The sequence below is a fragment of the Epinephelus moara genome, chromosome 12 (genome assembly GCF_006386435.1).
Source record: "Epinephelus moara isolate mb chromosome 12, YSFRI_EMoa_1.0, whole genome shotgun sequence".
NCBI lineage: Eukaryota > Metazoa > Chordata > Actinopteri > Perciformes > Serranidae > Epinephelus > Epinephelus moara.
In genome coordinates, this window is record NC_065517.1 from 37,425,172 (window position 1) to 37,442,746 (window position 17,575).

Sequence of the window (17,575 nt, forward strand, 5' to 3'; positions counted from 1 at the left end):
AACTGTTAGGACGAGGTCGGCACGTTTTGCGGTGTGTGTGTGTGTGTGCATGTTACTGAGCGACCGTTTTCACTGAGTGTGATCCAAGTTTTGAATTAGACTTGGAGTCGGCTGGAGTGGCTACAGAGTTTAATGTATTTATTTCTCGGTGAGAAAGTGCGATACAGACAGAGTTTGTCTGATATTTCACTCTGTTCTTGAAATGGCAGAGAGCAGCATGGAAAGAGATGGAGACATGGAGGGGGCGGCTGCTCACTGCTTGTGGCAGGAGGGTAGAGGAGGGAGGGAGGAGGGGTATAAAGACAATTTCCTCTCTGCTCTTATTGCTCTGACTGTCTGCCGCCTACCGCCTTCACGGAGGTCCCTAATTGAGATCACTTGTACTTAAAAATAGGAACAAAAAAGGAACTTCTGTGGGCTGGGAGATGGAGAGGAGAAAATAAAGCGGTAATATGTGACGAAGGCTGCCATTAAAGAGTCCCAATGATAGATCAGAGCGACTGGGGCACAGAGAGCTGAGAACTCTTTCCCTGTCTGCCAGCGAACCTTCAGATGTTGACGTGTCACACACCACCTGCTGTCACAGCCCTACAACAGTGCATGTGTAAGAGTGTATATGTAGGGTTTTCTGTGTGTGTGTGGTTCTTTGATGGGGTAGAGTGACAGTGCCCGGGGCTGAGGCCAGATATATGCCAAAAAGAGGGAGTTCAGTTTTTCCACTTATGTGAGTGTGTATGTTAGAGTTTGTCTTTACACTGACTACATTTACACACACTAATATTCCACTATAATTCCGAATACGTCAGCAGTCTGAATTTGATACAGGTCATGTAAACAGCATATTCCATTCGGATATTCTGAATTAGGCTTCACTCCAAATGTCGCATATTTCAATAAAGACACGTAGGATATGCCGGTATTATTCAGGTTTTAGTAGCATTTTTTGGACATTTATCCAGTGTATTTAGAATATATGTCTCAGTTGGAGTTTTTAGCGCAGTATGCAGTTTCTTGTACAACGATTCACGCGATATCCTACAAATTAGCGTGCCATGAATGACGTTACATACTTAGGTTAAGTTATGAACTTAAGGTAAAGTTATGGTTAGTGTGGTTAGGCAACATATGCTCATCCCATCTCATCAAATACCACCGCTTTGTCGGTGGATGTACACGTCAAAATATGACGCACTAGGTACCCTCCTAGATCTGTTTTGGACGTTCACAAACAAGCGTAATTGCGTGTCAATTTACGCTTCTGTCGTACATTGTGTCTTTTTAAAAATACACTTCTGTTTTCATAGGAAAGGTACAGCATCACTGTCTTTTCCAAAATAACCTCACAACATTGGTAAAACACGTCGTTTTTGGGGTTTGGGTTGAACTTAGGTTCAGGCAACAAAAGCATGTGGTTGGTTTGGCTTAAAATTCAAATAGGAACCAAACAGCGGGCTCCCGAATCAAAGTCTGGAGTTTGTTTGGTCTTTCTCAAAGGCAGTTTGTAACACCGTTAACAAGTGCATATCATATGGCTGCAAAGGGTGCCTCTCTGCGTCCGTTCCTGACGCCAACGTCCACTGACAAATCGGCGATATTTGACAACTTGGGCTGTTGCCCAATGCCTCTAAAACTGATGCGCGCAGTGCGTATCATATCACAGTGAAAGGTGCCTCTGTGCGTCGGTCTCTGATGCTGAATCACTGACAAAGCAGCGGTATTTGATGAGTTTGGAGTGACAACAAGCTGCGCTGGACTTAGGAAAAGAAACAAGGGTGGGCATCTTTAAGTTCAGACAAGTAAAGAAACTTTGGTCAGCTTTAGGTAAAAAAACGTGGTGATAACAAACCTCAAAATGACTCTAAGTTCACACGGCTTCAACAATGGTTCCTTTTTTACTTCCTTCAGTATTAAGATAAGATAAGATAAGATACACCTTTATTGATCCCATAATTGAGAAATTCCAGTGTTACAGCAGTCAAGGGGAAAGAGTCAGATTAAAGATTTCAAAATTTAAACTTAAAAACTTAAAACTTAATTTTTATTAGTCACATGATTGCAGCTGTGCTAAAAACACGAGTTATATGCACATTACTGGCTTACTGGTGCATTACTTTTCGCAAGAAAATGTACAAACAGTGCTCGAGAACAGTTTGTGTAAGTAGGGTTGGGTATCGGTGCTCAAAACCATTAAGGTATCGACTGAAATAAGCCAGTACAAAGTAGGATCAAACCTCCTCCAGTCAAACGATACCTGCGTTTGATCCTTTTTGTACCAGACCCAGAAAAAAATGACTATTGTATGGTTTTGCTGCAACCACCGCAAGTGTTCTTCGATTTAATGTGACGTGTGATTGGCCCATTACTTTAGCAGCTACAATCAGTCAATCATGTATCGGTCACATGAAGTCAGACAAGGTACAACTCCAGTGAAATTCAGCTGAGTCAGCTTCTTCATCTTGGGCATTGCAATTTACTCCCTTTCTGCCTCCTCTTACATTGTGGGATGCTGCTTTATAATTGTCCATGTGTCTGGACAGTTCTGGTAATCCATGGTTTCTGGTTGGGGAATGATTTAACTGTAGTTTTGGGTACAGTTGCTTCTGTTGTTTTACAAATTAAATCCACCACAGACTCAGTGATTTCATTGATGTCATCGGTGACGCGACGCATACAGTCTGTGGTGTGGTGAAGTCGAGAGCGGTGTGTTTGACGGAGTTGGCACTTCAGCGTGCCGAGATGCCACGAAAATATTTGAAAGCATGGCTATTCTACATGCCTGTGGTGTCTGGTGGTATTTTACGCAACTGAATGCTTCAATTTACATGATGGATGTCGAATGAAGTAGAAAAAAAGGTGTCACATGAAGTACTCCATTGACATATCTATCATTTAAAGGGTACTGGTATCGTAATTTTTTAAACGATACGACGCTGTGGGGGAAATAAAAACCACATTTATGGTTGGAAAGGAGAAACGCACCTACTTTTAAACATTGTCAAGGACTTGGATATCAACAGGGTTTTAGATATGCGCCAATTTCGCAACTCCGACCTTTACAAGAAGGTGATGAATGAATGAAAGAGAAAGGCTGTGTTTGCACGGTCCAACAAGTCTGCTGCTGGTGGAAAACTTTGAAAAATCCTATGTGAGGAAGGGACGCAAAATGGCTCCGGCCGTTCTACCCCACCATATTTTGAAGTGATAAACAACATGTTACAGTACGTTACTGAGATTACGCATGGCTGCCTGTAAACCGGAATATATGTGAAATGCTGATATTCATTTTCATTATTCATGTTAACAGCTCAGTAGGAATATTGGGCCTCATTCACAGTATATACACAGAAATCTGTGCTTTAAAAGTGCGTACGAATGTTTTACTCATGAATCCGGGATTCATCAATATTTTCTTATCTGAATTTGTCCGTACACTGCAAATAAATTTAGAAGTGCCCCAGACGATGATGATGATGAAGGCCAAGCTGTTTCAGAAAATATAAACACACCATATAACTAAATGCGTAACATTAAAACTGCATTCATTGAAAAAAGGTTTTAATAGACAACAGAACTTAAAAAACGCATTGGACAAATGTTGCCTTTTAAATGGGCCTAATTATGAAACGTCCCTTCAGTCTCATCAATTATTATCATAATTAAAATATTCAACTACAAACTAATCTACAACATGACCAAAGCATAAAAATAATTAGCAAGAGTAAAGAAATGTAGTTCGATACCTGTTATCAGTGAAACAGTTGGGTGGTAATTTATTTATTACTCAGTTTTTATGCACTAAAAACGTACAAACAAAAGGCCTATAAGTTGTATTCCATGCACTGCACTTTACCCACAAGACTGAAATCGAACATTTGTGATAGTAATGATTGCATCTATAAGACTATGGCAATCACAGTCTGAACAACAGCTATGATATATGCAGCAGAGGCCTGAGCATCACTTTCTGTGTAATGACTCTCTTGGCAAACACATTTCCATATATAGAGAAATGGAGGCGTGGCAGTGTGCTGATTGCTAATTGCTGACACGTGCCTGTCAATTAAGAAAGATTCTGATTACTAACATATGCATGTTGGTGAGAACAAATTTGGCTGGTGTGCGTGTGTCATGAATCTGATGATAGTTTTGCATGTGTACTTAATTTGTTTGCAAAGAACTTTCTAGGCATATATTAGTGAATGAGGCCCTCTGTCTTTTTCAGAATAAGGGCATAAAAGTGAACATTCTGTGCATATAAACACTGCTGCAACAAAAGATCTGTACAGTGATCAGGCCCACTCTATACAGCCATTGTGTCATTAGCTATGCTATTATTAGTCTTTCACTTTAATTCAGCCGTCCCACCAATCAAACCCTCCCTCAAGCTGCCTTTCCCAGACTCAGCCCCAGAGTGTCCCCAAGGCTTGCTGGTTTCCCCTTCAAAGCATCTATCACTCAATCAGGTCTGATCGTGCTATTAATCAAACAACGAGCCCCCCTCCTCGGAGACCAGTTTGAAGGATTGGCTTGAAGGAAACGCAGCGTATCCAGGAGTGGTACCGCACCACGGCTGGGAACAGGAACCCTGTAAAGAGCGTTTTTCTTGGACCGAGACCCTCTGTAGGTGCTAAAGACAATACAGACACTCGGGCTAGGCCAACATTCCACTTTACACTTTTCCCTTCCTCTGTGTATTTCACTGGTCTACTTCCCCTCTGCAAACTAGCCGGCTAGTATCAAAATATTTATAGTACATCTGCAAGACATGCTGTTCTCATGTATCCAGGACCGTTTAGCCTTGTGTTCATTATGCGAGGTAAAACTAATACCAGATTTATAGGGGGAGACTTCTCTCTGTTCTCCCCTGTCCGTGTAGTGCGATCGAGGATGATTTATGTGAGGCGAGGAGGCACAGGCGAGATAGATAGAGTGACTACACGGCGAGAGGCAAACACGCAGCGGCCCAGACAGGCACTCGCAGGGGGGCTATCAGCTATCACTCGCCCGTTTCCACTGCTCCTGTTTCGGGACTGGAGGAAGGCAGGACGGCGGCTGGAGACAGGGAGGGAGAGGAAGGAGACAGGAGGTAAGGATGTATATGAATGGAGGCAGGGTGGAGGGATGCCCAGGTGCACTGGGTCCAAATCGATATAAGGAGCTGTAGAGGAGGGCCAGATGGAGGGGGAAAAAAAGTCTGTCATGGATGCTCAATTGCACACAGACATAAACATAGCCGGTGTAAACCCACGTCTTGAAATGTACCATATGCATTTTTTGTCTCGGAGCGTTTAAACGCGTCAAATATACTATCTGTTTTGCTTGGCTATGATTGCAGACTGGGTATAATGAATATTACTGTGAGTCCATATCGAAAAGTTCTGGCACTGCTTTGCTGTTTCATTCCTAGGGGCCAATCAACGTCAAAACTGTCAGTCCAGTGTGTCCAGCGCTGAGACAACGGCCAATCAGATAAACAGGAAATGAAAAAACAGTACTGGGCAGGCACCGCGTGCAGCCGCAGCACTGGGCGTGCATCGAGCAACAGCACTCAACTTCCGAGGGTTTGGATCTCGCTCTCCTTTTCTTTTTTTTCTCCCAATCTCTTCCTGATCACGGTCCAGCTCGGAGCCGCTCCAAAAACACCGAGCATGAACTCTGCAACCTGGAGCCATACAGTACACACTAGATCAGATTCCAAACCATTCAGATGTCAAAATGGCCCCAGGAAGCCTTGGCTTGTGAAAATGTTGCAAGGCCTTTCATGTAACGCTGGATGCTCTGAGTGCTGAATGAGTTAACAAATTAATTTGAGAGTGTCACCGCTGATGCAGCACACTCAGAGATGGGCCTTTGCCGAAAACCTTAGCCTGTAATTACACTGAGCCTATTAAGCTACTGGTCAGAAGTGACTCACAACAAGGTGGGGGTGTGGAGGGGGGAGAAAAAGGAAGGGTGGATGGAGTTCACTTTCATAGCTTCCAGCCTGAGATGTCCTCAGACAAAATCAATTCCAGTCATCTTCGGAAAAGCGGGTGCAATGAAAGAAAACATCAGGGAAGTTGGGGGAAAACATGATTTCACAGAAGATAAATGACTATTGTGCGATCATGTGACCTATGACCCTCTATTTTCCACACACACTCAGAAGTTGCCGGTTATTCCAGGACAAGGCCCTTTCATGTCGCGTCTGCTCTGCCCCTCGCTGAGACTCAGATGACGCCAGCTTTATAGCGCCTAAATCGAGTCCTGAGTGGGGAGACTCCTCGACTGCTGGCTCCCACGGGGAACATCAATTACGTTGTGAAATGCTGTCCTTCAAACACAATCTATTCTGTGGGTGTTGCATTATAGCAAAGCTGAGAATTTGAGCGTCACACACATAAAAAATCCCTCTTTGGCAACAGGCTTGTTGGGATGTGGTCTCGGGCTGACAATTAAATTGTCCGCTCGGAATATGCTGTCACTCTGGAAGCGCGAGATTTACGGCGAATAATTTCGCGAGAACTGATCATCTTAAATATTTTAACTGGATTTAATGGCGTCATAGATCACTCTGATATGTTCTTGTGTCCTCCAGAGACTGAAAACTGTCCCCAGTAGTTGCAGAACTCATTTATAGACAATTAAAGAAGCCCTCAACAGTCCAACCTCCCCTCACTGAGCTATTACTGAGAAAAGTCTTCCACCAGAGTAGTTCAACTTTCCTGCAAAAGTGGCAAATATTTGACACTTTGTAAACCACAGAGCATTATCACATAGCTCTCTGAACCATCTTTCAGGCAAAACAAATCAGCTTCTGCCAGTAAAGAAAACCTTAAAATCATAATAAAGGTATACAGGGTGAAAGCTGTAAACATTAACCCCGTGTTTACATTGCGAGGGATTCTTTTTCATTAGTAATTGCCTCACACTGTGAGCCTGATGATTGGGTAATATTTATGATGGGCCCTCAGGGCCTGCTTCCCTCTCAGTCTCTCTTATGTCTATAAAATCTTTTACTCTTGGCTCAACTGTAGCACAGACAAGCTCCCATTAGAACCTGATTGTATATGTGCTTTTAAAGTGTGCCTCTATGGTGCCTTTAATGTGCGTAGGTCATGTGCTTGTGAGCGTATATGCATGTGTTGTGGGTGTGTGTGCACAGTATGTGTGTAGCAGTAAAGGGGCTGGCTCTGAGACTTTGGTTAACCGGACTATAATTTGGAGGCCCAGTGAAGACTCCCAGCAGCCTCTCACTGTTTGTTTACCAGAGAGACCGACTCTGCTGTTTCTGCTGCATCTGCAGGGTCCTGCAGGAAAAGGGCGTGTGTGTGTGTGTATCTGTCTGGCTGTGTGTGCATGAGTGTGTGTAGGTGTAATCATGTGTGTAATGCAGTATTCATGTGAAAGTGACATTTAGTAAAACACATAAAGATAAATTTGTCCGTGGGCACTTTAGAGACCATTTGGACAAAGCATTTCCTTAAAATAACATATTTCCTAATGTACTTCTGTTTTTAAGGAACCAATGTTTCCAATTACGCTAAAGAACATCCCTCATTTGTCTTTTTCCTCCTACACCTTTACGCTACAGTAAATCAAAGCTACAATACACCACCCTTTCTTTGCTGAAATGGTAGCTTTGTCATAAATAATAAAACAAAAAGAGCTCAACTTCACAGAAAAACACCCTCACATTAAAAAGTGTTTGTCAGCAAAAAATGACTGCTATTTTTGTTTGTGCCGAGAGTAATTCTCCCGAGACTAAACTGCGCGTTTTCTGTCCCAATTGGGCTTTTTTTTTCCACCAATCCTCCTCCCAAGCAGGAATAAAAAGAAAACAATGCAATTCAAAAGGCCGGAGCTCCCAGCCTGTCATTTAGCTGTAACTTTGAATTGCCTTTGCTCTGCGTGAGCTGTTTTCTTTCACACACACATACACACACAGAATTGTTGCAGCATCCTAAAATTCCATCACGAGAGAGGAAGAAAGACAGAGGAGGAGAGGCACTTTCAAAATATCACTCTAATAAAATATTCCTGCTCCTCTGGGATCCTCCTTTGCTCATTCAGCATCAGGAGAAGTGAAGTGGAAAACGCCTGTTATTGGTCTCCGTCCAAAAAGGAGAAGGAGAGAAAAGAGAGAGAGACCTATTTCCTTTGGGGAAAGACAGAAAATAGAATGAGCAGCGCAACAGTTGACGGAAAACTTTTAACTGCGACAACAAAATGAACTACAGACGACTGTAAGAGGGCAGCTGTCTGGGTGAGTGACAGGATTCAACTCCAGACTGAAAGCCCGCTCCGGCGAGGATCAGACGCCGCGTATGTATATAGACTTTGATCACGCGGAGCTGCTTGTCGGAGCGGTATGATTGGATTGAATATGTGTAAACTGGAACAGCTCTGGGATCAACATAAAACACAGCAGCTACAAGTTCTCAAAAGACGCCAGCCTCAGTCGCAGGAAGGGGCTTTGAAACAACCTGAAATGTAACGTAGGGGATTTTTGCAGTTTTGTAACATTGCTGTACAAGCAGAAAATTCTCAAAACTTTCCTGTTTTTTCACAGCGAGAGTCATGCAGGCTTCTGAATATCTGCAGCAAAGTTGTGGGACAGAAAACAGACAGATACACTTTATTTTAACCCCTTATTGAGCATTTATAAGCAGCATATCAACACTGAAGAGCACAGTGTATAACACACCATAATGTAGTTTTAAATGGACACTAGGACATTTTTAAATGTCTTTTAATGTGTTTGTCAACAACTCCTCAGTCTGACAACGCAATATAACACACTGTAATCATCTAAAATATATCTTTATAGCAAAAATCTATATCATCTTTATTAATAAAGTAAATATTTAGCCCAATCACTCTCTTTGTGTGGTGCTCAGACCCTGTCATACTCACATTATGACAACCTAACAAACTCAAGCCGCTGATGAAGATCATGAGATGCGAGTGAAAGCTCCGGAAGAAATCTGCGTGTGAACAGATAGCTTATGGATGCTTCATGGGAGGAGTTATAAATTACACTTAACACTTAATAAGCACTTAAAATGTCTTGATATCTGTGTACGACTCCACTATAGTGTGTTATAACTATCTATATACTGCTTATAAATGCTTTTATATCCTTCCTTCCCTCTCTGTCTCTCTTTACTTCTTTTCTTTCCTCTCCCCTTTCGTTCCTTCCATCTCTTTTATCCTTCTTTTAACTTCATTAACTTTCTCACTTCCTTTTTCTTTTCTTCTTCCCCTCTTTCCTTCTCTTTTTCTTTCTATCTTCCGTTCCTTCCTTCCCTGTTTCTTTCCTTTTTTCCTTCTATCCTCCTTCCCATTCTTTCCATCCTTCCTTTTCTTTCTTCCTTCCTTTACTTTCCTTCCTCCTTTCATCCATCCTCCCTTCCTTATTTCTGTCTTTCTTTCCATCTTTTTCTTTCTTTTTTCTCTATTTTCTTCCTTCCCTTTTCCTTTCCTTGCTTCCTTCTCTTTCTTTCTTTCTTTCCCTTTCTGTCCTTCCTTCCAGCCTTTATTCCTCATCTATCCTTCCTTACTTCCTTCTTCTTTCTTTCTCTTTTCTTCCCATGGTTCCTCCCTTCTTTCTTTTTTTCTCTATTTCCTTCCTTCCCTTTTCCTTTCCTTGCTTCCTTCATTCTTTCGTTCTTTCTTTCTTTCTTTCCCTTTCTGTCCTTCCTTCCAGCCTTTCCTCATCTTTCCTTCTTCCTTTCATCTATCCTTCCTTACTTCCTTCTTCTTCTTTCTTTCTCTTTTCTTCCCATGGTTCCTCCCCTTTCTTTCTTTCCTTCCCTTCCTTCCTTCCTTCATTCTCTTTCTTTCCTTTCAAATTTCGCCCATCCTTCTTTCCTTCCTCTATTTCTTTTGTTTCCTTCTTTCTTTCTATTTTCTTATTACCTTCATCCTTTCTTTTGCCTCCTTCCTTCCATCCTTTCTTTCTTTCTTACTTCCCCCTTCCTTCCTTTGCTGTCCTTCTTCTTTTCATCCATCTTTCCTTCTTTTTCTTTCTTTCCTGTCTCAACTTCCTCCCTTTTCTTTAAGTCTTTCTTTGTGTCTGTCCTTCTGTCTCTCTTTCTACCTTCCATATTTCTCTTTCTTTCTGTCTCTCTCTTTCTTTCTTTCCATCTTTCTCTCTTTCTCTCTGGAGGCCACTTTACAAATGAGAGCCACCTTTTTTTTCAGCTCCCCCTCTTCTCTCCTGAGACTTGTCAATATCAGCTACACACACTCTTCAAGGTTCAAAGACGAGCATCCCACTACACACACCTACACACACTCTCCTGGCCCCTTTTGTGTCTCTGGGGCATATTTAATTTCAGTGTCTGTGCACACATTTGATTATGTCTCCATGCACGTGTGTGTGTGTGTGTTTATGTGTGTGTGTGTGCCACAGGTGGTACAATGCCGGTGACTCTACTCTGATTATTGCGGTGACCAAAGCATCGCCACCCCGTCACATTTGTCATCGCCCTGTTCCTGAAAGCGTGGGTGGGAGGGGAAGGATGGAGGGAGGACATAAGGGGAAGGGAGGAAGGAAAGGGAAGAAGGCAGAAGAGGAGGGTAGATGATGGTAAATGGCCACCCCCGCGGTGCCATATGGGAGGTGGTTTGAAAGAGTCAGTCTTGAGTTGCTCTTACTGTACGCCTCACGAGTGCAAACCGATCCTTCCCTTTGTGTCATCTCTCGGTCTCACTTACTCTGTTTCTCCCTTTTTAACCTTTTTTTTTTCTCTCACTCTCTAATTTTCACACGTTTTACCCCTCGTTCTCACATGAAAGAATAAACATAGAGCCCTTCTCTCCTCACACACACACACACTCAGGACTCCACAGTTGTCAGACAGACCACCATAAAAGGCTTGCGTGGGCGTTGCCGAGTGGGTGGGCACTCTGATTTTCAGGTGTATTTGATCTGTTGTGTTCACACCTCGGCGCTGGCAGGGGGCCCACTGTGTGGGCAGGTAATTTGAGCAAATTAGGAGATGGGGCCTGTGTGTTATTAATGACACCCCACACCCTCCACTGCACGTTCACCTATTGTTCCCTCCTCTGCACACACCTTTCTTTTCTTCCGCTCCGAGTCCCCCGGTCCCATCTGCGCCTCCTGCTCAACACCCACCCTCAGCCCCTCTGAAGGCGCACTGTATGGAATGCACACACACACACACACACACACACACACACACACACATACATGGTGCACATGGGACGGGGGCGGCAGGAGGAGGGATTGGTTCCAGGTGCCAGTTTGAGTGAGAGCATTAATCAAGCAGACAGCTCTTCCTGTCACCTTAAGCGCTCACACACACACACCACTGTACATCTATACACTCTGTACAGTGCTCAGCTGGCACAGTAGTAACTACAAACCTCACTGTCATGACTCCGGAACATCGACACATACCAAACTCCCATTTAAAAACACGAAATTTCTCCACAAGTTTTTTATAAAAGCGTGCCGAGTGACAAACGATTGTGAGAAAGTGAGCGCTGATACCAACGTCTGAAGACACGTTGTAACAAGGTGTACTTATCCCCTCAGACAGCCCCACTGATGTGCTGCCAAGCTATTGATCACAGTCAGAGCTCGCTGTGACTCTTTGATGCTCCTTCACTCATCTTGTTTCACCTTTCTGCTCTCAAACTGAGCAGAATCTCCTTCTATGTTTACACTTACAGTACGTGTTACCTGACATAGGGTTGCTTAAAAAATACAGCTAACAACCCCGTGCTGCTCTTTTCATGACCTGCTGGTAAGTAGGTTTATATATTTGGGAGTTTGGCCTGAGTCAGAGGGGATACCGCATTCCTTTAAGATTAAACTAACAAGGGGAAAAACCTGCCCTTTTCTCCGGTGAGGGGCAGAACAGGTAAGGCCTTGTGTAGGTGCTGCGGCCGCGCTCTCACTCACGTCGTTACAGGCTGAACCCAAACATCCAGGAGGCTCGACACTCCATATTTCCCCCTTATAGAAACACGGAGCGCGGAAGCGAAGCCGCCTTTGCCGTTTCGCGTTGGGGGACGCTAAACAATGCTGTTCAGGTTTCCTGTGGTTTCGCTCTATCAGCTCTCCTTCAAGCCATCTCCTGACTTAAACAAAACATGGAAGGGAGAGAAGAGAGAACATGAAACAGGGAGCGCAGAGTCAAAGAGGTATATGAATCTGGGTTATAATACTGGTGTTCTGTTTCATTAGGGTGAACCGGTTCCAAGATAGACCAATTTTCAAAGTGTTAGGTAGTTACTTCCTCTCTCAGGGCTTATATCGGATAACGGTAATTCGCCCAGCATGATGCAATTGAAATGGATGAAGGGCTGCAGGATCTTGTTAAGTGTGAAAATAGCACAGCGCTGCATTAAAAGCCTCACTGGCTAACGCAATGGCATTAAGCTACCTGGTAATTATGGTGCGCTCAAAAACCATAGCTCTGCGTACTGTAGCATGAGTTTGCAGAGCTGTCCAAGGAACACACACCAATTTGGCACTGAGCTTAAGTAAACACGACAAAGATATTAGAGCAGTGATTTATGAGGAATAAAAGCCAGTCGTGTTAGCACAAACAGGCTTTATCGCTCCTGAGAGAAAATTGTTTTTGAGTCTATTATCAACACTTTAACGGGCAGAAACCTACAGTAAGCAGAGTCAATTGGCAGGTTGCCTTATCATAACAGTGTAATTAGCCCCCCAGCTACTGACTACGGGGATAAAAGACGGGATAATACACAGCGCCTTGTGAGTATTTACTCTGAACTCCCCGTTTGTTGTTGCAGTCTCCGTATTACAGGAGCGAAAGTGATCTCACTCCAGTGTTTCAATAACTCCTCGCTGCTTCGTTTGGACGCAGGAGAGGCAGATATTGTTCAGTTGTTCTGGACGAGGCAGCAAAGAGCAGCAGTTGACACTACAGTCATGGTTCTCTCTTGTTTTCCAGAAAAAGGACTGCACTCATTTTCACTGATTTCACATCTAATGTTTCAGATATAATGGAGCTGAAATGTGACCATGGAAATACCTTTACAAATTAAAAGAAAAACACGACTCAACTTTAACATCAACAGAGGGAGAGACGTATTTCAGGCCATTCAAATCACAGGTTGCTCCCATGACACTCTCATTTAGACCTTAATAAGCGCCCATTTAGGGCCATAATCAACCCACCATTCACTGTTATACCAGTGCAAACACAGACCAATTAATCTATCTTTGATTAAACATTAACACTCTGCACCTCCTTGATTACCCTCAGGAATTATGGAGACTAATGTGAACCTCCAGTGCTAATAAGTCCTAATAGCCGGTGCAGCACGCAAACACACACAGCACCATTTTACTCCATCAATATGACCCTGCCGGGATTAAATAACATGTTTGCCTCAGAGGCACAATTAAGCATCGCTAAATAGAGTTCCTTTGAGCGCTGAGTTAAAGGAAGAGTCTTCTCTGCACAGTAGCAGCCAGTGAAGCGCTCAGATTTTTCCCCCTGGCTTTTTCAAATTACCTATTGATGAGTGGGCTTCACGTCTCTCCCTGGCTGCGGGGGGAGGAGGGAGGGATGTCTGGTTCACTTTTAAGATGTCTCCAAGAAGCAGGCCTGTGGTTAGATCTAAGGCAACACTTATGCAACAGAAGCTGCCTTTCTCAAATACATATACGGTTTCCCTGCAAATTATCTGAGATTTTCTTTGGGGAAAGTTTTCCGCCCGGAGTCTTCAGATATTTACCCACATCGCCCCGCTGTTCTTTTGATCGTGTTGATTTGGGTCCGTCTGTGTAAGCACTTTTTTTTTTCTCCCCCTCTCTACTGCGACTGCACAACCCTACTGAACGATAATTGCTCCCATGACTTAATTGTCTATATGTAATTAAGTTTGTAATAGAGAAAATAGGCACTTAAATGTTCCCCAGAGAGGCATGGTGGTTGAGTGGGTGCCACACATGTTGAAGATTATTCTGCCCTCCTCATCTGATCTGCCAGTCTGAGGAGTTATAAAAAAAATGTATTTGGGGCAATTAAGTGAAAATTGCTTGATGTAAATGCCAAGACAAAATTTTAATGAGCCCCCTTTTCTCAATTTGGAATATTCGCCCGCTCCCTCAAGTCGGCTCCATTTATCGCTGGGAATGTACACTCAGACCTAAATTAAAATTGTCCTTAAATACAAATCTACGGACGGGGATGGAGTAATGTGGCTTTCTGAGTAACAAAACATATTTCGTAACTTGTGTTCTCATAAAACTGGCTGACGCCGGACAAAGTGATCCACTGGAGCAGGAAGAAAATATATAAAATCAACAACTTGAGCTCGGTTGTATCATTCTTTTGTCCACCAAATGGATTCAAGTTGTGAGGAAGAAACAATTGATTCTTATACTTCAAAATCAAGACTGACAGAAATAAATACATGTTTTAAAATCTAAACTCTATATAGTAAATCTGACATCAAATTTCACCTTATTCCAGTTAAATGAATCCTCAAAATCAAACTCAACTCAGATGCTTTTTGTGTCTGTAACCAAAACAAAAATATTCACACCGCCAATCTTAATTTCTGCCAGTTCTGATTCACTACATGTATTTATTTAAAATCATAAATACAACAGAAAGCACTGGTGGTCTTGCAAAATCACATTACGCTGTCAGGGGGGCTTTTTGTGGTCGCACTGACAGATTTACTGCCCAGATGTTCATAAACAGGGGCGACATCAATGAGCCGCAGCACAATATCAATCAGCAATACTCTATATGAGAGAACTGATCAGTGATTATCTCTCCTCTGAGTCTCCACCTGAACATCTGTACACATCTGCTCCTCTCTGCCTCCACTGCAGCGTGCTTCCAATTTCCTGCAGCACTGCTCCTCTCCTCTCGCTCTCCTGCGCTCCGACCCCAGAGACACACCAAGGGGTCAGGGGTTAACGTGGTAATAGGTGGTGGTGATTGGTAGAAGACGCTCACTCTCTCCCGGCTTTCAGAGCGTATTAGGAGCCACCCCTGCTTCTGTGTGGAGCGGGAGCCCCAGAACAGCTGTGTCTGACCACGGAGCGACTTCTTAAAAACATCTTTTAAACATTTGATTTGGACGGAGGAGCGGAGGCTATGGACCGGAGCGGAGGAGAGGAGGGGGAGAGGGAGAGGGAGAGGGAGGGCTATTAAACTGTCTATTCCTTGTGTCGCACAGGAATGGAAATGTTTGTTTAAATTTGAAAATTCATCTGGTAAACCCTAAAACATCATTTATTTTGCTGATTAAATTAGATTGTGTAGAGAGGCTGTCACAATAGAAGACAGCAAACCCAAAACAGAGGCCGCAAACTGCAGCGTGCGAGCTGGCCTTCACAGGTAATTGAAAATCATAAAGTTGACACTGCTACTGTTCACAGGTCTTGAACTTTTGTGGTCCTATTTCCTGTCGATCCACTTCAGGATCCAAGCAGGATCTTGACTACAGGACTGGACGAACATGAAACAGATTAAAATAGAGAATACATTAAATTGAAAAGGTGCAATTCTTTGAAACATTATTATTTATCTGAAGAAAGCACAAATCAGGAGTTTAGTACAGAAAATAAACCCTTTATGTTTTTCGTAATTTGAGGAGAAGTGATGAATCAGATTGTTGTAAGCTCAAATGAATTATTCCAGCACTTAAATTACAAATTCATATCACAAAAGTTGACATGGAGTGACTCCTTGTTCAAAGTGGATTTATGTCTGTCGATGAAGTGCTCCCTGCAGGCTGCAGAACTCTACACTGATTAATTAATGACAGCAGCACCACTGAACAATTTCAGGAAGCGATTACAGACCTTTCTTGGCAAACTAATCAATACTTCTTCCCTCTGCACACAACAGAGACACCCAGCACACACACAATCCAGTAATCCCCACATCTTGTTTCAATGCTCCACTGTAAACTCTCTTGTGCAGCGTCTGTTTACGTTTGTCAAAAATATCACCCATGCTTTTTGTTTTTGGTTCCGCAAAGGCATCGCTTTGTAAATCTAAGGGTATGTTGCACAAACATGTCATCTTCCTCTTTGAGAAATATTTATAAACATCACATAGAGTAAATACTGGAATCTCTAAATGCAGAGAGGTTTTCGGGGTTGTTGTTTTTTTTTTTGTATTTGCGCACCACAAAAAGCCTTGATGATAGTTGGGTCTTTCTTCCACCGCAAAAGCTTGGACCTTGATAGCAGGGTCCTCAATGACCTCAGCTGATCCCCCCTCCCCAACTCTTCTGGACCCAAATCCTTCAATCAGATCCAAGATCCTTACCCCCTTTACCCAAACCCCTTAATGCCTCTACCCAAACCTCAACACCTGACCCCAAGTCCTCCCCGTGACCCGAGCCCCTACAACCCAACTCCAGACACAACAGCGAGCGGCGGCGCAGTACTCACCCCAGAAGAAGTTTTGTTGACATGGTGTCACTGTGCTGAAAAGGCTGTTAGATGCCATAGCTGCCTCTGGTTGCAGCAAGCCCCACTTTTGTTCCTCTGTGGTTTCCGTGACCCTTGACACGTCCTAAACCAAGAGCACGCAGCGTGTCATGAAGAAAAAAAAATGGAAAAGCCATCCACAAGACATGCTTTTACGTATCAACTATTTGGATGACCACAAGTAACAACCAGGTCTGGGTTTATGGAGCCCAAAAAAAAAAAGAAAAAAAAAAAAAAAAAAAAAANGATGACCACAAGTAACAACCAGGTCTGGGTTTATGGAGCCCAAAAAAAAAAAAAAAAAAAAAAAAAAAAAAAAAAAAAAAAGAAATTGCAGAGGCAAATATCGCCTTTGCGGATAGATCAGATGGTGTCGGACTTGCTTGCTTGGCGAGTGTGGTTGGAACGTACTTACTCGCTTAGCGCCGTCCTTGTGACTGGTGCTGGCCCGCGACGATTAACCATTTACACTCCAGGTCGCCCTCAAACACCAACCCCGAGCCGCACGTCTGTGGTTCTGTGGTTGTTTGGGAGGCGAGCAGAGCCCTCACACAACCCAAAAGGCACCAGCTTTAAAACTCGTCTCTTTCCTGCCCTCCATGTGCCGTCACTGGAGAGCCTGGGTCACATGCCCTCTGACGTCATCACGGCACAGCAGTCGAGTGGGACAGCCTACCGTTGTGGCTTTCTTCCCTCTCCTCTCCTCTCCTCTTCTCTCCTCGGGACTTTTTTCTCTCCTCTCTGGCTCCCCTCCTTCTCTCTTACGCGTGGTTCGGCGGCGTTTCCAGGCTCTCTGGGGGATCGGGGTCTGACGCTCCCATGAGTCAGGAGGCTTCAGTGGGGGCAGCTTGTTCAACCGCCCATGCCTCCTCAGCATATGGGGAACAGCGCTCTCTCTGCTTTGCTCTCCCTTCACTCTTTCATCCCCCTCCCTCTCTCCTTCTCTCTGACTCTGCTGCTCCTTCCCTCAACTCCTTTAACAGGCTGCTGTGCTGCTCCTGTCTGCCTCTGAGCAGGGAGAGCTGAGCTTGGTAAGATTTGAGGGTGTGAGTGAGGAGCGAATGGCTGGCTGGCGGTGTGTGACTGGGTGTGTGTGTTTGTCTGTGTATGCATGTGCAGCAGAGAGAA

The 17,575-nt window shown here is 43.7% G+C and overlaps 1 protein-coding gene across 1 annotated transcript in view; it reads right to left on the reverse strand.

Annotated features, from left to right (window-relative positions):
• Window positions 1-16,517, reverse strand: part of runx2b (RUNX family transcription factor 2b) — a 51,975-nt gene extending 35,458 nt beyond the window's left edge. The window contains exon 1 of the mRNA XM_050058689.1: window positions 16,409-16,517. Within this exon, the coding sequence (XP_049914646.1) occupies window positions 16,409-16,466 (58 nt within the window). The 5' untranslated portion in view covers window positions 16,467-16,517. The remainder of the gene's footprint in view (window positions 1-16,408) is intronic.
• Window positions 16,518-17,575: the final 1,058 nt, after the last annotated feature.